General features: G+C 36.8%; 1 protein-coding gene across 1 annotated transcript in view; it reads right to left on the bottom strand.

Moving 5' to 3' along the window:
- Positions 1-24,383, bottom strand: part of ANKRD31 (ankyrin repeat domain 31) — a 137,129-nt gene that overhangs the window by 92,469 nt on the left and 20,277 nt on the right. Inside the window, exons 4-6 of the mRNA XM_012664486.1 lie at positions 10,318-10,358; positions 6,816-6,892; positions 1,259-1,302 (exon numbers count right to left, since the gene is read on the bottom strand). Of these exons, the coding sequence (XP_012519940.1) occupies positions 1,259-1,302; positions 6,816-6,892; positions 10,318-10,358 (162 nt within the window). The remainder of the gene's footprint in view (positions 1-1,258; positions 1,303-6,815; positions 6,893-10,317; positions 10,359-24,383) is intronic.

The following is a 24,383-nucleotide window of genomic DNA, read 5'->3' as shown; positions in this document are numbered from 1 at the left end:
AATACCTGAGACATTAACCAGAATACAAATAGTGTCACAAAACACTTATAAAATCAAATGTATAGCATAAACCAGTGTATATTAATCAGTTCCATAGAGCCTAGTGTCTTGCAAGAATAAATTTTCTGGGGAGGGGAGAAATGGAGGGAATGATTTTCATGATTGTTTGAAAAATACTTGGTCAAACAAAGTTACTTTAGCATAGGACTTTTCTGAGTACATGCATTGTAAATCTCTAAGGAGACTTTAGGACACAGTGTTCTCCAAACTTTTTTGTCCAACAAATCTTTTTTCTCAGAAGATCTATTAGTGTCATATGGTGCAAGTGGTCAGGAAATACTGATATAGTCACTGAATAATGAATGCTAGAGAGGGAGCAATTACTTTGGTCAAGATCACCAGAGTCAGGTGGAATAGATCCACAGATGAGAAGGGACTTGAGCCAGATATTAAACACTTGTAAAAGAGTGAAAGGAGGAACACGTATTTATTAAGCACCAACTAGGTGCCAAACACCATGAACCATCATTGCTCAGTCCTCACAGTAACTCTGTGAAACAGATATCATGGTTGGTATTTTACAGATGTAAACAAGAATTATCCTTGGAACCTAGACCTCTTTGGTTCCACATTTTTAAGCTCTTTCCCCTGCCTCTGGCTCCTGACTTGAGCAAAAGCATGGAGGTGAGAATGTATAAGGTACAGCTGAGATGAAGTAAGGTATAGTTATGGTAGGGCTGGCCTGGGGAGGTCTTTGATTGCTTGGTATTCCTAAGGAGAGTGTGAGTCCATTGTGGGCACAGCCAGTCTTTAGTACTCTGATTCCCCACAGCAACAAATAGAAAGCAAAGCCAGAGCAGGCACTTGACACTGATTAGCAACTAGAAGATGGGAAAGCAATACATAGCACAAAATATTAAAGGAACTAGGGTAACAGACAAACCAACAGAAGCAATTTTGCTATATCATCTCAAGAACTAGTTTGATAACAAGTTATTAATATATATTTCTACTCTAGATAAAGAATAAGAGACTTACAATGCTGGATAAAAAATACAAATCAAGAAATATTTTATTAAAGATAAGGAAGAATAAATACTGGAAGAGGTGATTAGATAAGAATAGATTTCTATCTATTGAAATGGTTTAGTCATATTCCTGTCTAGGGGAGAGTCTAAACAAACTTGATACTTTAATCAACATAATTTTAAAAATCTAAATCCATGATCTATGGTTAATCACCATTATATAGACTGACCTTTTCTAGGTGTGACAAAACTTCAGGATTTTCAGCCTCAGGCCCTAGAAAAGAATAATGTTTTCATTACAGTTTTATTAAAGCACTAAAAACATACTCTCTCAGTCAGTATTTCATAATCATATAACTTGAACTCCCTCAGACATCAAAACGACACATCAAGTATTTTATAAATATTATATAAATTTATTGATATAAAAGTATTAATATTATTATTTTGGCAATGAAATTATAAAATTCCTCCATTTCTTTAAAAAAAATTCATATGGACCCAAACAAAACTGTAATTATTTGAAATTATTTTAACTAAAAATCGACCTAACTATTTTGGCTGAATTATTCTAAGTATAGTATTTGTAACTACCCAAGGAAAAATTGTATCCACTTTCTCAGTGTCATTATCTCTTCTATTACATGTAAGAACCTTAAATGAATTCATGCTGTATGGAGTTAGGCATGAAAAGGAACACCCCATGTATGGGCCAAAAGGAATCAGGAGAACATCCTAGAGAACATAGAGGACTGCTGCCTTGCCTCTGTGACATCAACTTCACTATCCTCTCTTACCCCACCCCCTCTGAGCTGAGCTGGCAGAAAGCAATTTACATCAAGTTAGGCTGAAGGAAGATCTGAAAAAAAAAAAAAAGATATTTCTCCTACTCCACTCCTTCTGCCTTCTACTTTCACCATCAAGACCCAGGTATTCTGACATGCGTGGGTAGGAATTCAGGACTTACTAGCATTTCAAGCATATGTTTGAGTCATTTTTATGGTTTCTTTTGATTAGGTAATACCTACATAGCTACAGTAAGAGCAAATAATTATCTGCTGAACCTCAGAATGCATCCTCACAAGCCAGACAGGTTTTTCAGGGGGAAAAAATAAGCATAAACACATACACTTGCTGAGCTGAGCTTCACATCCTCTAAAAACTTTTTCTTATTTCCTCATTTCACCTTTGCCATTTGATGATGAAAAGCCATGAAAATCAACTAGGTGGGTTAAAATCATGGCATTCCACTCCCTCACAGGATGATGAGCAAAAAGTCATAAGAATAAATAATTTCTTGGCCGGGCACGGTGGCTCATGCCTGTAATCCTAGCTCTCTGGGAGGCCGAGGCGGGCGGATTGTTTTGAGCTCAGGAGTTCGAAATCGGCCTGAGCAAGAGCGAGACCCCGTCTCTACTAAAAATACAAAGAAATTAATTGGACAACTAAAAATATATAGAGAAATTAGCCGGGCATGGTGGCGCATGCCTGTAGTCCCAGCTACTCAGGAGGCTGAGGCAGAAGGATCGCTTGAGCCCAGGAGTTTGAGGTTGCTGTGAGCTAGGCTGACGCCACGGCACTCACTCTAGCCCCGGCAAAAGAGTGAGACTCTGTCTCAAAAAAAAAAAAGAATAAATAATTTCTTATCCTTGCTTTAGAATCCTTTGTGCTAAGCCATGATGATATACTATCTGCATCTTATTTAAAATTTTGTATCCTAGTTGCTTATAATTTTAATACCAATGAAAGAAACATTTTAAAACAATAGATATATCTTCAACTAGCTTTGCAAGAAGTTTTTAAAAAATAAACTTTCAGATCCCTGGGGGCTTAGAATTCAAAAACAGAGAAAAAGATTTCATCCTCTTCTTCCTTTTCTGAGTTATAAAGAAAGAACCCTTATAGACATCTTCTCCCATGTTGTCTTTAACAACCTTATCATCAAAATGATCATTCTTTTATGTCAAGTTACTATTTTTAAAATTTGATATATTAATAAAATAATTTACTGTAATTTGATTACTGTATTAAAAATAAATACGATTAGAAGGAATTATCTTTTCTAACTATAAATTTTACTTGAAAGTTTTTACAAATACAAAAAGAATTCTTCTTAAATTCCTGTCTATCCTTTAATAAATTATTAAAAGGTTTTGTACATTTTCTACTTATCACTTGAGAGAGACAAAACATAATGGTATGTATGAGAAATAACTCTAATGGGTCAAATGCAATGAAATGAACAGAGGAGCTAAGTTCTAACTTACACATTAACTTATACACAAACATTTTAAAGCCAATGCTATTATATTTGTTTAAAATAGTTTGCTTATTTTTATCTTTCTACACTTTGGTTAGAATTACCCTTTGAATTGGGAGAGAGAAGACAAACTGTATTAGAACAGAGTCAGCTATAAAAGCTAACAATTTAATAGTTTACTTACATGTGATTTAACCTAATGTCCAGGATTATAATAAAAAGAACTTCTCGTTATGAACACTCTGAAAGGAGTAAAGGCATGAAGTACCAAATCTATGGGTCTCTAGTCACAGCAGCTTTAGGGCAGCAAGAAATACCACAAAGCAATAATCCTAGTGCACGAAACACTTTTAAAGGTACAGCCAATAAGACTTGTGACTCAGAAGTTCAAGGAAGGTTGGTAACATCACACAGATACCAAGCACCACAAGGCATTAATGACTCTCAGAGGGCCAAATGGGCAGGAAGTTGGAGCTATGGGAAATACAGGACATAGTGAAATCCCTGTTTGTTTGTTTTGTTTTGTTTTGTTTTAATAAATGCTAGGATTAGGTATGAGAAAAATGGGAATGGATCTTCTGTGTAACCATTGCTGATGCAGGGTCAAAATTCAAGGGAGAAAAAGGAATGCCAAAGGCATGATATCACCTGTGACATCCTTGTCTCAAATTTTTCAAGACATCCTTGCAAAAAAGGACTTCAGCCTCTATGATGGCACCTCTACAGGTTTATAAACATGACTCTTTTGGTTTATCTGTAACTATAGATATCTATAACTATAGTTTATCTATAACTATAGATATCTATAAACTACAGTTTATCTATAACTCTTTTGGTTTATCTATAAAAGGTGCTAAATAGGTTTCTACTAAATTTGGAGGATTTATTTGGCATAGTCTGAATTATATTAGGCTGTCTGATATTATTTTGACTTTTTAAAAATCAAAAAGTCTTTTGTATTTGGAGAGGAACAACAATTACTATTTGTACTTATATTTGTTTAATGGTCAATTTATTTAACTTCTATATATAAGACATGGAAACTTGAAAATTACTGTTTCTTTAACAGTAATTTAAACAATTTAAACATTGAATTACAAATTTAAATTCTCTTAAACAATCTAACATTTTGACATGATTAATTTTTTACCACTTCAAATATCTTATATAAAAGACAAAGTGCACACAAATACAATGGTTATAAAAATGTATTATTGCTCTTACACTAATTCTAAAATAACAGTATGTTTGGTATAATTCATTCTTCTTTATTTTTACATCTGTTCCTATACCTTCTTAAGATTAAAATAATACTTATTTTGACACCTTCCCAGGATTACAGAAATTCTCTCAGAGCCAAAAGAAAACAAATAACTTCTTGGACCAACCAAGGTGACAGGATCTGGGTTAGTGACTACCAATTTGTTGTTGGGGCACGGGACTATTTCTCTCAAGATGATTCAAACCTGAGCAGTGAATTACCTGACTTTACTATCATAAGAAAACACCTTAAACTTCACAAAGGTTATTTTTTGTAACCTAATGTTTTGCCCCAAAATGCTTTAAGTTGTACGTGGTTAGTGTTATAAAAGTTTTTGTCCTGTGATTTACTATATACTGATTTGTCCTGTTAGTTTTAGTGGAAACTTATGCCAGCCATTTAATACCTATCATGATAAGCAGGGCCATCTAAGGCTCTCATTTCCTAAGAGATAAGGATCTAATCTCTGCAAAAAAGTCTCCCTAATTTGATATCAGATTAATTTGTCATCTGGGGACCCCACTTCTTACATGTTTTATGGGTCACTGCTTATATGGTGTGCATGGGCCTTCCTTTCCTAGGTACGATTCTTACTTTTTCCAGGACTTCTTGACTTACTCACAGTTCTCTGTTTTCTTTTTTCTCTACTTAAATAGTGATAAACAAAAATACCCTATGTTTTGTAAATAGACACGTATTTAATTAAAAAAACCAAAATGCACATGCATTAACAGGTCCCTATTTCTAAACATCATTAAAACTTTTAAATATCCTACCATAGTCACTTTTTGCTATGAAGACCATGTTTTATATAACTTTTTTTTTTTTTTTTTTTTTTTTTTTTGAGACAGAGTCTCACTCTTTTGCCGCGGGCTAGAGTGCCGTGGCGTCAGCCTAGCTCACAGCAACCTCAAACTCCTGGGCTCAAGCGATCCTTCTGCCTCAGCCTCCCGAGTAGCTGGGACTACAGGCATGCGCCACCATGCCCGGCTAATTTTTTCTATATATTTTTAGTTGTCTGATTAATTTCTATCTATTTTTAGTAGAGACGGGGTCTCGCTCTGCTCAGGCCAGTTTCGAACTCCTGAGCTCAAACAATCCGCCCGTCTCAGCCTCCCAGAGTGCTAGGATTACAGGTATGAGCCACCGCGCCTGGCCTACTCTTAACATTTTTTGAGTATCATTCTGAACTCGTGGTCTTTTCAAACTTATTTCCATTAACTATAAACTATTGGGTTTTTTTCCCTACTTAATTTGCCACAGATTGGCCAATAGAAGCACCATTGAGTTAGCCCTTTATTCTTTCAGCACTGCCCCCAGACATCCTTGAAAGTATCCTGGCTTTTCAGCAATGATAGATGTTCAGACTCATCATGATATCTTCGTGCTCCAAGATGGATCACCTATCCTTTAAGAATCCCTGGTTTATTTAGCATTCATACACTCATAGCACCCATACATCTGGCACATAGAAGGCTCAATAAATATTTGTTAGAAGAATAAACAATATTACAGACCAAACTCTACGCATTAAAAGCACATGTAAGAGCTGGTGGTGGGCAAAAGTGGTACTGCTTTGTTATAGTAGCAAAAGAGCAGGAGAAGATTTTTAAATTTATGTTTTCCAATTTTTTATCATGTCCTTGTGTCCCTTTCTTATAATACAAGGTTTTGTTGAACACTATGAATAATTACCACACTGTGATACAACATACATGAAATTCACTCTGGATCAGTCACTGGGAGACACCTCAGAGAGAAAGACAGTCAGTCATCCTCTAACACAGCTGACACCAAGGCAACACCAAGGCTTATGTGACTGCTAGTAAAGAAAGCCTTGACATATATATTTAAAATGTTATGAGCAGAGGAAACAAACATTGTTTTCAAATTTGAGCTCCAAAATCACATTTGGAGTAGCAGGTTGCACCTGAGCTGCTGCTCTCATAAGCAATTCTATACAGCATGATCCAAGGCCAATAGCAACACTGATTTCATATTTAAAAATGTATAGTAAGCTGGGTACGGTGGTACATGCCTATAGTCCCAGCTACTCAGAAGGCTGAAACAGGAGAATCTGTTTCAGAGAACTCCTGAATCCAGGAGTTTGAGGCCAGCCTGGGCAACATAGCAAGACCCCATCTCTTAAAAAAAAGAATAGGTATAGTAGACCAACCTAGTTGTAAATAAATTCATATCTAACTAAGCCTTCTACTTTTAGGCAAAGATAAATTTTCTTCATATGACTTTACTCATCAAATCATACCTCCAATGTTTTGGTGGTTCAGTGAAATTCCAGTCTGGGGAAATGACATAGTGAACATTGGATAATTCTTTCTAGTCCTAAAAAAAAAATGAATCAATTAATTAATAAATAAAAATAAATTTTGAAATGGAAAGAAAAAAACACTGTTTCTTATTCAAATACAGTTTAAACTTTTTTCACTTAAAGGGCTTTCCAAACAGGATATATCTGTGCTACATCATTCTAATTATTTTTACAGTTATTACCATTTCATTAACATTTACATTTTAAGTGATTACAAAAATGAAGGAGAGAGTTGAAAAATTCATAGACAAATTGAGGAGTGTACACAAGCAAAACTACATTTAGATCTGAAAGTAACTTTGGAGGTGACTGCCAAATAGAGGTAGAAGGGAAAAAATTAAGTAGTTTGACTATCTACATTCTCAAATACACTGACATATTTGTACAATTTATTTTAGGCTTTATACACATTTTTGATTTTGTTCATACTTTCTACAGAATTGGGATCATCCTGCAGATAGTTTTATAACCTGTTTTCAAATTTTAATAGTTTTAGTTATTTTCTAATGTCATTAATTTTTTAAAAAATATGTTTTAATGATCTTATAATATTTTATTGTATGATGGACTATACTATAATTCATTTAATTTTTCCTCTACTGTTGGACATTTAGGTTGTTTGCAATCTTGTCTAATATAAATAATTATTTGTAATAATTTAGATAGAACTCTGCTCTATTTTCAGACTTATGTCTTAAAGACTCTTTTGCATTGAGGCAAATACCCTGTTGTTAACTCAAAGTATGATTTTATTTTATTTTCAATCAGCTTGTTCTTTCTGAAGAGTCACATTTTAGGGAAAAAAATCAGCGTTCTTCTCTATTTGCCTTATAGAAGTTACCATTCTATATGTGTAGTTACATGTCCGTTTTCAAGATGGCTCACATTGATTTCTTTTTGGACAGGAGAGAATGCTCAATTTATTATTCTTGCTTAGAATTCAAGTAGCTATGGCTGGTGCATAAAAATTGCTCTTAAAACAGCTGAAACAAGTGGCTTTTTTTTTTTTTTTTGGTAAAAGGAAGGTATCTTGATTGCATTTATGCAGTAAATTAGGCTCTGCATAATAAAAGAAGTTTGTTCGCAGTGAAGTTCCACCCCTTACCTTCCTGCCACCTCCCTCAGAGCTCAGAGGAACTTGTCCCGGGCCACGGTTCTTTGTGGCCATAGTTCTTTGGGCCCATTCATTTCCCCTGAAAATCATTTACTCCTACACCTCTCATCTGCCCTTCCTCTACGAAGAAGGGTATATAAGCATCAGATTTCATTGGGTTATTTAGTAACCACACACCTGTGATTCCCCCCACCCCCATCCCCACCGTGCACATTAAATAAGTTTTGTATGCCTTTTTCTTATATTAAATCTGCCTTTTGTCAGTTCATTTTCAGCAAATCTTCAGTGGGTAGACAGAAAGCTTTCCTTCTAACACTATAATATTCTTTTCGATAATTACACCAAAATTCTACAAACAAGTTTCTTAAGTTACTTAAAATGTAGAAACTGAAATAAAATTAATGAACTTTTTATATTCTGTTACATTAAAACCCATTAATCTATCTTGCACTATGAATGGATCTTTTACCTGTGCATGATTTTATAACATTATGCATTGGTCTTTTAGAAAATACTGATTCACTGAGTTATGCACATATTCCTAATGTTGACACATTTCATTATAAAATACTTAAAAATCACCTTTGTAAATGTAACCAGTGATCTCACCAGAGGGTTTTAAGTATTGGAAAGCCATGAAGGTCAAGGTGGTGGACACCATTTTCCAAAATTCTAACTTGAAAGTTAGAATGTTTTCACTGGCAACAAATATCATCAGCTGTTTTCCTTCAAGCTAACTTCATTTATTTTCAAGAAAATGTCTGCCACATACCCAAGTGTGAATAACCAGTTTGTCAGTCATTCTTTCAAGTTAAAAAAAAAAAAGTAAAACTAGGTTTCTACAATGCTTACAACACAAACAAGTGTACAACTGCTTTCCTCAAGATAGCCATCACACAAGTATGCACAGAAATGCTTTAAGTATACCTTCCATTTCTTCATACAGAATATTAAAGAGATATATAATCAAAAGTGGAGACTTAATAAAACTAGTAACTTCTGCCTTAACAAACACAAATGTTTTAAGTGAAACTGGCTTTTTTTTTTTTAACTGCAAGTCTATGGTGGTGAAAAATATGACTACTAGTACTGGTACCACTGCTGATTCCTATTAAGGCTCCAGCATTTTACCCACAACTGCTGTAGTACTGTCATGCGAATGTAAACTGAAAGGACAGCCTTGCTAACGAAATAACAGAAAAAAAAAAATTATCTAACCCACAGTCTCTCAGTAACAGCTAAGATTAGTCACATGAGCTCTCTCGCTAATTGGTACCCTATGGGGTTCTGTTTTCACATCTGAAAAGAGCTGAGCAGACAGAAGGGAAATGTAAATCATTTTCTTTTACATTCACCAGATCTATAGATTAAACTGTTTTTAAGAGTTTGCTTAACAGCCTTGAAGAGTTCCTGAGTGGACAGCAGGGATGTGAGCTTCCAGCCTTAGTTCCCGCCCAAAACTATATCCTCAAGGGCGAGATCACCAACAAGATCACATCCCCAGTGATAAGCCTGTCTCCAAGGGAAAGGAAAAGGGGAGAAGCCAACTCTTTGACAGCCACTTCTGTTATCAACTGACAGCAATCACTATTTTTTGCCCCTTTCTCTTTGTCCCAATAAAAAATGGCAAGCCACTTGGCTCAGAGCAGGCAGGCACCTCCATTCTCTTTCTTTGGGGTACCATGCCATCTCCCTTCTCCCTATCTTTCTCCCTCTCCCTTCTCTCTCTCTCTCTCACTCCCTATCTCTCTCCTTCTAAGAAAGTAAAATAAACTTTTTACTTTTATATATCCTAATCCTTGTATGAGAAATCTTTCTCCACCCGTGCTGTGAGTACCTAGTGAGTTCACCACTCTTACATAAACACCACGAAACATGCAAATAATGAGTTAGTACTATTATGAAAATAGTTTTGACTTCACAGACTCTATAAAAGAATCTCATGTATACCTGACAGGGTCCATAGACCATACTTTGAGAACTACCGTTTTAAAAGAAGTGAAGAGATAGTCTCTTCAAGTATAATAGTTACAGGAAGCCTAATTTCAATAAGCTTTACAAATTCTTCCTTCATGTTTGCTTTAAATTCACTTTTAAATAATATTAATAAATAGAGAATGAACTTACCTTAATCTGATTCAATCATTCTTATGAAATTAAACATATAGAATGTTTATAAAATAACATATATTTATGCTGCTAAAGGGGCAATCATTCAAAAACACACAATTCTAAAACTCTTAAAAAATGAATACTCATCTTAGATGTACAAAATGACCAAAAAAATACCTATGATATAATGAAGCCAAAAATTACTATACTTACTGTAACAGAGCTTTATTTTGTTCTGTTTCATCTTGAGGTTGCTAGGAAGAAAAATAGTTTTTTCCAATTGATGAATGTTAATCCAATGCAACAAGCTAAAAAATTAATATTTAAGATAATTCTTGTGTTATTCTTAGCTTCTTCTTTTAAATTGCAGTAAAATACTCATAAAATTTACTCTTATCCATTTTCAAGTGTACAGTTATGTAGCATTAAGTACATTCATATTGCTGGGCAAACATGACTACCATTCACCTCTAGAATTGTTTCATTTTCCCAAACTGAAACTCTATACCAATTAAAACACTAATTTCCCATTCCCTTCTTCTCCCACCCATGGCAGCCACCATTTTACTTCCTGTCTCTATTAATTTGACTACTCTAGAAACATAAGAGGAATCAGACAATATTCATCATTTTATGACCATGTTGTAGCATATACCTATATTTCCTTCCTTTTTAAGGCTGAATAATATTCCATTGTATGTACCACATTTTGTTTATCTGTTCATCTGTCAATGGACATTTGCATTGCTTCCACTTTTTTTGGCTATTGGGAATAATGCTGCTATGAACATGAGTGTACAAACGCCTCTTCAAGTCCCTGCTTTCACTTCTTTCAGGTATATGCTGGGAGCATAGCTAACTCCCCGCAAACTGGCTAATTGGCAGGATTTTTCTACAGGCTCTTTTTTGGTAAATGGCTTCGCTTGAGTGAAGGGGATCTCCGTACCATGTTGCAGGGGACCTGGAGAGGGCTCCAAGCTAAGATACCCGCAAGAGAGAGTTGAGTACTCCAGGGATTGAATTAAGGAAATAAGAATTAGTATTATACTCAGGGTAACAAATGGGGAAGAACTTCTTATGCTGAGTTAGACTCAGTCTCCTTTTAGCGAGACAGAGAACTCCGTCCTAAAAAAAGTGCAGTGAGAGATCTGGGGCCTGCTTTTTGTATGAAGGAGGAGGTATTTAGGACCTTCCGTCTGCATCAGGCCAGGATAAGAGAGAGCCAGTAAAGATGGCCATTGGCTCTGAGCGCAGGTAGGTAGAAAAAATAGAGTAGCAAAAAGATTTTAAAGATGAACTTTCGCTTGAAACAGTAGCTAGAAACAAGCTTTCACCTGCGGAGCCATTGCTTTCTAATGCAAATGGCTCCCAGAAGCACTGTCCGCCCTTAGAAAAACTCCTAAAAAACAAACTAAAGTTTTGAAAGGTATGAGAGAAATGCAGTTAAATGGGAATTTAAAAACATATCTTTATCCTGTTGATATAATGCAGCCGAGCTCAGATTCTGATGATCAGGACGGAGCGGCACAAACACCTCAAGGCCCCAGTCATGTTCATGCGCCTATTTCATTTAAAACTCTCAAAGAATTAAAACAAGCCTGTGCCTCATATGGTACAAACTCTCCTTACACCAAGGGCTTGCTTGAAGGATTGGCTCAAACAGAAAGACTAATTCCTTGGGATTGGGAATCTCTGGTGCGAACAGTTTTACCTCGGTCTAAATTTTTACAGTTCACCACTTGGTGGAGGGATAAAACCCTCCCAACAATCTTGGGATTGATGGCTAAATCAATCCCAAGATCCGCCAATAGATATCTTGGAGGCAGGAATTACGGGACAAGAAAACTGGTTTGGCATAAATGCTCAATTAAAATACGACAATCAGGCTATTACCCAAATTCGGCAGTGCTGTATTAGAGCATGGGAAAAGATAGCTTCTCCTGAACAAACTGTGCCTTCCTGCATAAATGTAAAGCAAAATGTTAATGAACCTTATGTGGATTTTATTGTTAGATTGCAAAATGTTGTGCAAAAAACAATTAGTCCTCCACATTTAGGAAATATGATGTTATATATGTTGGCTTTTGATAATTCTAATTCAGAGTGTCAGCAGCTTTCACATCCATTAAAATTAAACAATGCCCCGCTCGAAGAATACCTAAAAATTTGCCGAGAAGTTGGATTAGACGCTTATAAAATGCAAATGTTGGCTGAGGCTATCCACGGGAAAGGCAATCCGGGAGGACAAAGAACTTCCTCTAAATGTTTTAATTGTGGCCATAAGGGTCATTTGAAAAAAGACTGTAAACAACCTTGTGGAGCCATTTAACAATGCCAATCTGCTGGTCCTGCTCCCGGACTTTGCACCCGCTGTGGTAAAGGATACCATTGGGCAAATAGTTGCCATTCTAAATTTCATGCTAATGGCCACCCCCTTACGGAACAGGGAAACAGGGTGTGGGGCCCTGCCTGGGGCCCCAAGGAAAATACAGGAAACCGTTTTGTCCAACAGTTCTCGGCTTGGCAGCCACAGACTCAGGAGAACAATGGGGCAACAAGCAGCCTCGGTCAGCAGCCGCCACAACAGTTTCAAACTTGGGTCCCACAAAATTCAGAGTGCCTGATCTAGCACCCGCTACTAAGGGAAGTGGAGCCCTGGATTTATCATCTCGTGACAATGGCCTGGTAACGCCATCTACTGGCATATGTAAAATACCTACAGGTGTATCTGGGCTGATTCCTCCAGGCACAGTAGGGTTAATCCTGGGCCGGAGCCCTCTTACATTAAAAGAAATTTCAGTGCATTTAGGTGTAATTGATTCGGACTATTCAGGAGAAATTTCAGTTATGATGAGTTCCACTTCTGATTATTATATTCAGGCTGGAGACCGTATTGCACAACTTCTGTTATTACCTTATATACAAATTGGAAAATCTAATGTTCTAAGACAAGGAGGTTTTGGAAGTACTGGAACTAAAGTATACTGACAAACTTTTATTAATGACCAGAGACCTCAATTAGAAATTAAGCTAAATGGAAAATCTTTTGTTGGACTTGTAGATACTGGAGCTGATGTTACAATTATTTCTAAAAGTTTTTGGCCAAAGGCTTGGCCTTTACAACAAGTTCCTACGGTACTTACTGGAATTGGAACTATGACTAATATATTTCAAAGTCAACAAATTTTAAATTGTTCTGGCCCTGACAGACAGACAGCCACTTTAAAACCTTACATGACTGACATTGCTATTAATCTATGGGGAAGAGATTTGTTACAACAACGGGGCGCTTTCAATATACCTAATATGTCTGCTCCCGTTAAACAAATAATGCTTAATATGAATTATAATCCTTGTTTTGGCTTAGGTAAAAAAGGCTGAGGGGCTAAGACTTTGGCGGCACCAAAAGCACATTCCTTTCGGCATGGTTTAGGCTATCCAAATTTTGGATAGCGGCCACTGCTGCTAAAAGGCACCACTATGCACTGGCTTTAAATTGGTTATCACAAAAGTCTATATGGACAGAGCAGTGGCCGCTAAATCAAGAAAAATTGGGTGCTCTTCAAATATTAGTAGAAGAACAACTACAAGCAGGACATACAGAGGAGTCCACCAGTCTGTGGAACTCCCCTGTATTTGTTATTAAAAAGAAATCCGGTAAATGGCAAATGTTAACTGATTTAAGAAAGATCAATGCAATTATACAACCAACGGGAACTCTTCAGCCAGGACTTGCATCTCTGGCTATGATCCCTAAAGACTGGCATATTATAATAGTAGATTTAAAAGACTGATTTTTTACAATTCCTTTACAAATATCTGATAGAGAAAAATTTGCCTTTACCATACCTGCTTTAAACAATCAACAGCCAACTAAATGGTACCAATGGAAAGGCTTGCCTCAGGGCATGCTTAATAGTCCAACCCTGCACCAACATTTTGTCAATCAGCCTTTAGAAATACTAATAAAATGTCTTCCTCATAGTTATATTATTCATTATATGGATGACATTTTATTTGCATGTTCATCCAAACAAGAATTAGAACAGCTGTACCAACAGGCCAGACAAATATTGCCTCAATTTGGTTTAATAATTGCTGAAGATAAAATCCAACAGGATTATCCACTTACTTATTTAGGGTCTCTCATTGAGAGAAATAAAATAGTTCCTCAAAAAGTTCAAATATGTAGTATAGACAAATTACAAACTCTAAATGATTTTCAAAAGTTGTTAGGAGACATAAATTGGCTTAGACTTATGTTAGGAATTCCTACTTATGCTTTAAGTAACTTGTTTGATATACTGAAGGGTGACTCTAATCTTAATAGTCCTCATAAACTAACTCAGGCAGCTCAAGAGGAATTGGCATGGATCCAATCTCATATTTACAAAGCTCAACTTTCAAGAGTAAATCTTGAAAAGGGAGAAGATTTAATTGTTTATCCATCAGAACATTCTCCCTCTGCTACTTTGATTCAAGAAGAAGGTATAATTGAATGGATTTTTCTCCCACATAAACAACAAAAACGTCTTATGACATATTTGAATAAAATTGGTCAAATTATATTTAAAGGCCGTCAAAGATTAAAACGATTAAGTGGCCAAGATCCTGAAAAAATTATTGTTCCTCTTACTAATTCGCAAATTCAAATGGCTTATCAGCAAAACCTGGATTGGCAATTGGGTATATCTGATTTTGTAGGAACTATTGATAATCACTATCCAAAAAATAAATTGCTCCAATTTCTAAAATTAACTCAATGGATATTGCCTAGAATAGTAAAATCCACACCTATACCTCATGCTCCTACTTTTTTTACTGATGGCAACAGTAAGGGACAGGCAGGTTATTCCGATCCTTTAACCAAAGTGTGGACCACCCTTTAAGCTTCAGCACAAAAGGTAGAATTGCAAGCTGTTACTCAGCTTTTACAAGATATTACTTCACCTTTAAATATTGTTTCTGATTCACAATATGTTGTACAAACAGCTCTAGCCTTAGAAACAGTTACTATTACAGAAACTGATGAAGTTTCCAAACTGTTTCAACAACTTCAGTCGATTATACGGAATCGCCAGTTTCCAATTTTTATTACTCATATCAGATCTCATACTAACCTTCCGGGCCCATTAGTGGCTAGCAACGAAAAAATAGATCAATTACTTATTGGTTCTGTTCAAGAAACAACTCAATTTCATCAATTAATTCACGTTAATACAAAAGGTTTAATTAAAAAATTACACATAACAAATAATCAAGCCAAGCATATTGTTTCTCACTATCCCACTTGTCAAACAATTAATCAGCCTAAATTTTCTGCAGGGGTTAATCCTCAAGGCCTCTCACCAAATGAATTATGGCAAATGGATGTTACACATATTTCTGAATTCGGCAAATTAGGTGTTGTACATGTTACTATAGACACTTATTCTGGTCTTATTATGGCTATTGCATCTCCTGGAGAAACTGTTAGACATGTACTTTCGCATCTATACTCCTGTTTTACACATATGAGAGTCCCAGCCACTATCAACACCGACAATGGCCCTGTGTATACTAGTCATTCTTTTGCAGCTTTTTGCACTAAATGGAACATTAAACACATTACTGGAATTCCTTATAATCCTCAAGGACAAGGTATTGTAGAACGTACTCATCAAACCTTAAAACATATGCTATTTAAACAAAAAGGGGGAGATATATGGTTCCCCAGAGATAGAATAAATCAAGCCTTATTTACTCTAAATTTTCTGAACATTCATAAAGAAGACAATTTAACAGCAGTAGAGAAGCATTGGAATGGGAGTCAACAACCAGACTCTCTCCCTCACCAGCCTATCTGGTGGAAAGATGATATAGAAAATAAATGGAAAGAAGGATGGACAAAGGTGTGGGGCAGAGGTTTTGCTTGTGTTTTGACAGATTATGGACAAACAGTCTGGATTCCAAGCAGAAGTAACAAGCCCAGAGTGGAAACCCGAGGGGAAAAAACGCAAAATGCCACCACAGGTGACCAAGGTCCTGGTGAGAGTTTTCAAAGAATGAAACTAAAGCAGAGGAAACTCCAAGCCAGGAGAACATGTCAGGCACAGACATGACATGGGGACAGCTGAAGAGGACCTATGAAGAAGCAGACAGGATATTGGATCAGGACATCTGTACCTAAAACTTCTGTAAATCCTTTTCTTGCCATGATCTGTGTTGTAAGCATGGCGGCAAGAGTGTCTGGTAACCAGACCTATCACTACTGGGCCTATATTCCTAACCCACCTGTAAATAAGATTGTCAATTGGGCTGACACACCTTTCTAAGTATTTGTTAATGATTCTAATTGGCTACCAGGACCTTATGATTATCGTGGTCCAATGAAACCCAATGAGGAGGGCACTAAAATTAATAAATAGGAAGTTGGGACAGAAGGCCCTCCCATATGTATTGGTAAAGGTATTCAGTGTTTAAAACCTGCTACTCAAACCTGGTGAGTCACCAGCAATTCTACCAGTGATAAAACTAAAGCCTGGTTATTCCTTCTGACTGTCTCTTCTTTTCCTTCTTTTAGGCATTCTAAAATTGCACCTACAGATGTACCCATTCGTAAGGAAGTAGTAATTTCTGACCCTAAAACCTGGGTACAATGGGAAAATTGTAGCACTCACATGGGACGTATTCTCACTGGGTCACCATGCTATGGTTATGTATTAGACTGGAGCACTATAGACATCCTGTCGACTACGCCAGTGCTCCCAGCAAAAAATTGGGTCCCTTAGATAGGGGTCGTCACAAAGGATAAGAAAATAATAGAAATAAAATACACAGAGACAAAGGTATAGTTTTATAGATTTATAAAGATAATAGACAAAAAGCGGGATACCCAGGGGCCCTTGTGATTTCTCCGTTAATCACAAAGGCCACGAGTGAAGTTTTACATGAGTATTTATAGGTACAGTGATCGGCTGCCAGGGGTAACAGATTTACATGATAACAGGTAATTCGTCTTAGGTTAAAAGTTTTTCAAGGCTGGACGTGGTGGCTCAGGCCTGTAATCCTAGCCCTCTGGGAGGCCAAGACGGGTGGATTGTTTGAGCTCAGGAGTTCGAGACCAGCCTGAGCAAGAGCAAGACCCCGTCTCTACTAAAAATAGAAAGAAACTAGCTGGACAACTCAAAATACACAGAAAAAATTAGCTGGGCACGGGGGCACACGCCTGTAGTCCCAGCTACTTGGGAGGCTGAGGCAGAAGGATGGCTTGAGCCCAGGAGTTTAAGGTTGCTGTGAGCTATGATGATGCCACGGCACTCTATCCTGGGCAACAGAGTGAGACTGTCTCAAGGAAAAAAAAAAAAAGTTTTTCAAAAGGCTTCTTTAGATCCCTTAGCTAACTCTATCTACATGAACAAATGGTTACAAAATCTTTCAAAGACTAACTTCTAAGTTCTAAGGTAAATTTATCACTTAACAGAAGGGTTAAACAGAGATATAGTGGCTCCATATTTTCTTTATCAAGTTATTGTGTATTGAGACAGATAGTCAGGAGTTTAAGCAGGAACTGTCCCTTGGGCTAATTGCTTTTAGCCACAGGTGTGTGTCTGTCAGGCATTCTTTGATCAGCTCTCACCCTGTGGCTCCTAGCAGACCTGCTTTGCCTTTCAAAGCAAGTCAGAACTGCAGGTGCTGAGGATTGCGGCGCCAACCTGGGACAGCTGCTACTGATCTTTGAGATACCCTCTTGAGGTGAAACAGCTTTCGATATGCAAACTAACACATTCACATATTCCTTCAGGACAAAGCTCTGCAAAACTCCTGGCACCATCTCTGTCTCTAATACAGTCATATTAATCTACGGAGTGACAGGTATACACTCAGAAGTTGAATTGCTGTATCATATGGTAATTCTATGTATAATTTTTTAAGGAATCACCATATTATTTTCCACAGCAGCTGCACCATTTTACAATCCCAATTGCAATACACAAGGACTCCAATTTGTCCACATCCTTGCCAACGTTTGTTATTTTCTTGAGTTTTTTCTTTTAATAATAATCATCCTAATGAGTGTAAAGTGGTATGTCATTGTGATTTTGATTTGCATTTCCCTAATGATTAGTGATGTTGATTATCTTTTCATGTGCTTTTTGTCCATGTATCTTCTTTGGCAAAATGTCTATTCAAGTATTTTGCACATTTTTTAATTCAGTTGTTTTTTCTGTAGTTGAGTTGTAAGAATTCTTTATATATTCTGGATACCAACCCCTGATCAGATATACGATTTGCTGGTATATTCTTCCCATTCCACGGGCTGCTTTTTCACTGTGTTGACGGTGCCATTTGATGCTCAAAAGTTTTTAATTTTCATGAAACCTAACTTATTATCTATTCTTTCTTTTGTTGCCTATGCTTTTGGTGCTATATCCAAGAAATCATTGCCAAATCATTGCCAAAGTATGCCATGATACTTCCCCCTCTATGTTTTCTTCTAAGAGTTTTACAGTTTTGGCCTTTATGTCTTTGTTATAATTCCTTTCTATTTAATATAAAAAATTTGTGGAACTTAAATGAAGAGAAAGGGAAGTGTTCCTTTTTTATTCCTAGGTTCTTTTCCTCTTCATTTATCTGTGATGATTCTGAGGAACCATTCTTGCCAAGTTCTAATATTTCCTAAGGACTAGAAATTATATGACATCTGTGTTACAGTGCTAAATGCTAAATTGATTCAGTCTAATTCTCAAAAAATATCAGAAAATTTGAAGTTGTTGTGTTCCTTTTGATAACCCAAAATAAGTGACTAAGGCAAAGATCTCAATCAATGGAGGTTTATTAAGCCAAAGTTTGGTTAAATATATTCCTAGGTATTTTATTTTCTTTGTTGCTATTGTGAAGGGTACTGAATCTTTGATTTGGTTCTCAGTTTGACTATTGTTGGCATATAGGAATGCTACTGATTTCTGTACATTGATTTTGTAACCTGAGACTTTGCCAAATTTGCTTATCAATTCCAGTAGTCTCATGGCAGAATCTTTGGGGTTTTCTAGATACAAGATCATATCATCAACAAAGAGCAACAGTTTAACCTCTTCTGCCCCCATCTGGATGCCCTTTGATTTCCTTCTCTTGTCTGATTGCTCTGGCTAGGACTTCCAGCACTAAGTTGAACAGAAGTAGTGATACAGGGCAACCTTGTCTGGTTCCAGTTCTAAGTGGGAATGCTTTCAATTTTTCCCCGTTTAGTTCGATGTTGGCTATGGGTTTGTCATATATGGCTTTCTCATTTTTAGGTAAGTCCTGGCCTATTTTGTTAAGTGTTCTTATCATAAAAGGGTGTTGAATTTTGTCGACTGCTTTTTCTAGGTCTATTGAGAGGATCATATGGTCTTTGTTCTTACTTCCATTTATGTGATGAACTACATTTATAGAGTTGCGTATGTTGAACCATCCCTGCATCTCTGAGATGAAGCCCACTTGGTTGTGATGGATTATTTTTTTGATAAGCACCTGAATCTGGTTTGTTAGGATTTTGTTGAGAATTTTTACATCTATATTCATAAGAGATATTGGTCTGTAGCTTTCTTTTTTTTTTTGCATCCTTTCCTGCTTTTGGTATCAGGGTCATAAAACATGTTGGGAAGGATTCCTTTCTTCTCGATGTTGTGAAATAATTTCTGCAGGATAGGCACCAGTTCTTGGTAGGTCTGGTAAAATTTGGGTGTGAAATCATCTGGTCTGGGACTTTTCTTTTTAGGAAGGTTTTTTTTATTGCTGCTTCAATTTTGGTACTTGATATCGGTCTGTTCAGGAATTCTATTTCTTCCCGATTGAGCCTAGGAAGGCTGTGTGTTTCTAAGAATTTGTCCATTTCCTCCATGTTTTCAAGTTTATGTGCATAAAGGTTTTTATAGTAGTCATAGATGATATTTTGTATTTCTGTGGTATCAGTTGTAATTTCTCCTTGTTCATTCCTGATGGAGCTTATTAGAGTCCTTTCTTTTATGCTTCTCGTTAATCTAGCAAGAGGCATATCAATTTTGTTTATTTTTCCAAAAAACCGACTTTTTGTTTTCTTAATCTTCCGTATAGTTTTTTTTATTATGAATTCATTTAGTTCTCCTCTGATCTTTGTTATTTCTTTTCTTCTGCTGGGTTTAGGGTTGGTTTGCTCATCCTTTTCCAGTTCTTTGAGACAATTCTAGGAATATATTTAACTAAGGAGATAAAAAGACCTCTACAGGGAGAACTACAAAACACTGAGGAAGGAAATAGGAGAGGATGTAAACAGGTGGAAAACCAAACCATGCTCATGAGTTGGCAGAATCAACATAGTTGAAATATCTATACTACCCAAAGTAATCTACAGATTCAACGCAATCCCTATTAAAATACCAACATCATTTTTTGTAGATCTAGAAAAAATAATTCTATGCTTCATATGGAACCAGAGAAGACCTCGTATAACAAAAGCAATCTTAAGAAAAAAAAACAAATTGGGAGGCATCAGGTTAGCAGACTTCAAGGTATACTACAAGGCTATAGTAACTAAAACAGCATGTCACAAGAACAGAGATATAGACCAATGGAACAGAACCGAGAACACATATATAAAACCATCCTCATATAGCCATCTAATCTTTGACAGAGCAGACAAAAACATACACTGGGGAAAAGAATCCTTATTCAATAAATGGTGCTGGGAAAATTGGATAGCCACATGTAGAAGATTGAAACAGGATTCACACCTTTCACCTCTCACAAAAATCAACTCCTGGTGAATAACAGACTTAAACCTAAGGTATCAAACTATAAGAATTCTAGAAGAAAATGTTGGAAAAACTTATAGATGTTGGCCTAGGCAAACAATTTATGAAGAAGACCCCAAAGGCAATCGTGGCAACAATAAAAATAAATAAATGGGACCTGATAAAATTAAAAAGCTTCTGCACAGCCAAGGAAAGTATCACGAGAGCAAATAGACAACCTACAGAATGGGAGAAAATATTCGCATGTTACACATCTGACAAAGGGCTGATAACTAGAATCTATATAGAACTCAGCAAAATCAGCAAGAAAAAAATCAGACAACCCTATCAAAAAATGGGCAAAGGACATGAACAGAAATTTTTCAAAATAAGACAGACTAATGGCAAACAAACAAATGAAAAAATGCTCAACAGCCCTAATCATCAGGGAAATGCAAATCAAAACCACAATAAGATATCAGTTATCTCCAGTGAGAATGGCCTTTACCCAAAAGTCCCAAAACAATAAATTTTTGTGTGGATGTGGAGAGAGAGGAATACTCACACACTGCGGTGGGACTGCAAACTAGTACAACCTCTGTGGAAAGTAATATGGAGATAGCTCAAAGAGATACAAGTAGAACTACCATTGGATCTAGCAATCCCATTACTTGTCATTTACCCAAAGGAAAAAAAGACATTCTATAAAAAACACATCTGCACCGGAATGTTGACAGCAGCACAATTCACAATTGCAAAAATGTGGAAACAACCCAAGTGTCCATCAATACATGAGCAGATTCATAAAATGTGGTATATGTATACCATGGAGTTCTACTCAGCCACAAAAAAACAATGGTGATCTAGCACCCCTTGTATCATCCTGGATAGATCTGGAGCCCATTCTACTAAGTGAAGTATCACAAGAATGGAAAAACAAGCACCACATGTACTCACCATCAAATCGGTATTAACTGATCAATACTTAAGTGCACATATAGTAGTAATATTCATAGGGTATCAGGCAGATGTGGGGGGAGGAGGGGATGGGTATATACACACCTAATGGGTGCGATGTGTACTCTCTGGGGGATGGACATGCTTGAAGCTCTGACTCAAGTGGGACAAAGGCAATATATGGAACCTAAACATTTGTACCCCCATAATATGCCAAAATAAAAATAAATAAATAAATAAATAAGCCAAAGTTTGAGGACGCATCCAGGAAAAACTCAAGCCACACAGGCATCTGTGACTGTTTTTTCCAAAGAGAAATTTGGGAACTCGGCATTTAAGGGGAGAGGGCATACAGAAAGAAAAGGGAGGAGCGAGTGGGTAATGAAGCAAATGGTTACATTCTTGTGAGGCCCAGGAAGTCTACATTTTACAAAAGATAAGGTGAATGTTTGAAGAGAAAAAGGGAGTAAAGGAAGAATCAATTATGCCAGCAAAGAATTTGCTTATGAGTGATAAGTGGGGGCAGTCCTTCATAGATGTCTAAGGCCTTTTACCTTTCCAGTGGAGATATGGCTAATGCATAATGTTACTAACAGCTATTCATTTGGAAGGAGATGTTGCATGACTCAGCCCCCAAGCTTGACCTTCTTTCTTCTGTAAGGAATTGGGGGGTAGGAGTCCTGAGATTTTTATTTTCTTTTACACTTTCTAAAAAGATAAAATGCTTCCATTTTAAGATTTCACAGCATACTGACTTTCATCACTTTAAAAGGAATTCTTACCTTAAATATGTTGTTAGTATCAAAGATCTTTAGAAAAAGACCTCTCTTTGGGAGCCCTCTATGTTTGTTTCTATGATCAATAATAAAGCTTTCTGAAAATAAAGCCATTAGCCTGAACTTGCAAGCACTTCAGTGATCACTAATACAGTCATATAACAAAAATAATAATAATAAAGCACTGTGAGAACCTTAATCTTCTCCAATTAATGTTCAGTGTTATTTATTGATAATGCATCCCTGCACATGTAAAGTTACAGTGGTTCCACATGTATGTATTTCCCGAGCAAGCTTTACAAAGCTCACCCAGAGAGAAGAAGGAATTTCAAGAGATAAACCTAGAAACTCCCAAGGATTAATTCAACAGAGTTTACTTATATACTTACTAGATATTTCTGTGTCTTTACAAAGCAATTCTTTCAAATACCTGTAATATTTACTAATCTTACTAAAGGACCAGTAACTTTCCTATTGAGGGAAAATTATTCACTTGACCCTACCTATATAAGGTAAATGCAAAAGATAAGAAAGCAAGTTAAGAAGGAAGCTTGCTCCTGACAGCTGATTTTATTTCCTCCTCTATACAAAGAACTACCACCCATGAGCTAATGCCACTGAATACAGAGTGGGCATGAGTTGTTCATTTGTTAATTAACAACATTCAAGGATACACTTCAATCAATTCTTTCATAAGGGACACAAATTGCTTTCTATCTTTTTGATACAGGTGACTGCATTTTTCTCCTGGCCCTACCTACCCCATATTTTGACCAGACCATTAAACTGTAGAGTTTTCTTGTTGTTTTATTTGTTGGGGTAGGGTGTGAGAGGTGAAAGAGAGGTTAATTGTGTTAATTCAAAGGATCAGAAAAAGGAGTAAATCTATTTATGTACCTTTGAACAAAAAACAACCTCTATCTGAGATCATTCTCTTTCACTGAGTCATAGATTACCTGGAGTGGAGTGGAAGAACTCTCACCAGCCAGATCAGCCCAACCAATCCTGGCTCTCCAGGACACATCAGGATGTCTCATACAAACTACCCTCACATTCAGTAGAACAGAATACCCACTACTGGTATTCAATAAGTGTTTTAAGTACCTTGATGAATAGCTGATAACATTTGCTTAAAATATCTTTCTGTCAGACTGAGGTACCCAAATTTAGTATTTTTGTTTTGTTTTGTTTTGTTTTGAGACAGAGTCTCACTCTGTCACCAGGGCTACGGTGCAGGAGTGTCAGCCTAGCTCACAGCAACCTGCAACTCCTAGGCTCAAGTGGTCCTCTTACCTCAGCCTCCTGTGTAGCTGGGACTACAGGATCTCATCAACACACCTGACTAATTTTTTCTATTTTTTTTAGTAGAGACAGGGTCTTGCTGTTGCTCAGGCTGGTCTCAAACTCCTGAGTTCAAGCAGTCCTCCTGCCTCAGCCTCACAGAGTGCTAGGATTACAGGCATGAGCCACCATGCCTGGATAAGTTTAGTTTTTTTATTTCTTGTTTTTTGCTTTTTTCAAGACAGGGTCTCACTCTGTTGCCTAGGCTAGAGTGTGCAGTGGCACAATCACAGCTCACCTTAACCTCAAACTCTTGCGCTCAGGCGATCCTCCTACTTCAGCCTACGAGTAGCTAGGACTACAGGTGCACACCACCGTGCCTGGCTAATTTTTTAAAAAATTTTTTTGGTAGATGTGGGGTCTTGCTATGGTACTCAGGTTGGTCTCAAACTCCTGGGCTCAAGCAGTCCTCCAGCCTCAGCCTCCCAAAGTGCTGGGATTACAGGCATGAGCCATTGTGCCTGGGTTACTTAGC

Source organism: Propithecus coquereli, unplaced genomic scaffold (genome assembly GCF_000956105.1).
Source record: "Propithecus coquereli isolate 6110/MARCELLA unplaced genomic scaffold, Pcoq_1.0 Scaffold9, whole genome shotgun sequence".
In the NCBI taxonomy this organism is placed as follows: domain Eukaryota; kingdom Metazoa; phylum Chordata; class Mammalia; order Primates; family Indriidae; genus Propithecus; species Propithecus coquereli.
Note: the sequence above shows the minus strand (reverse complement) of the source record. Positions and strands in the feature narration are given on the sequence as shown.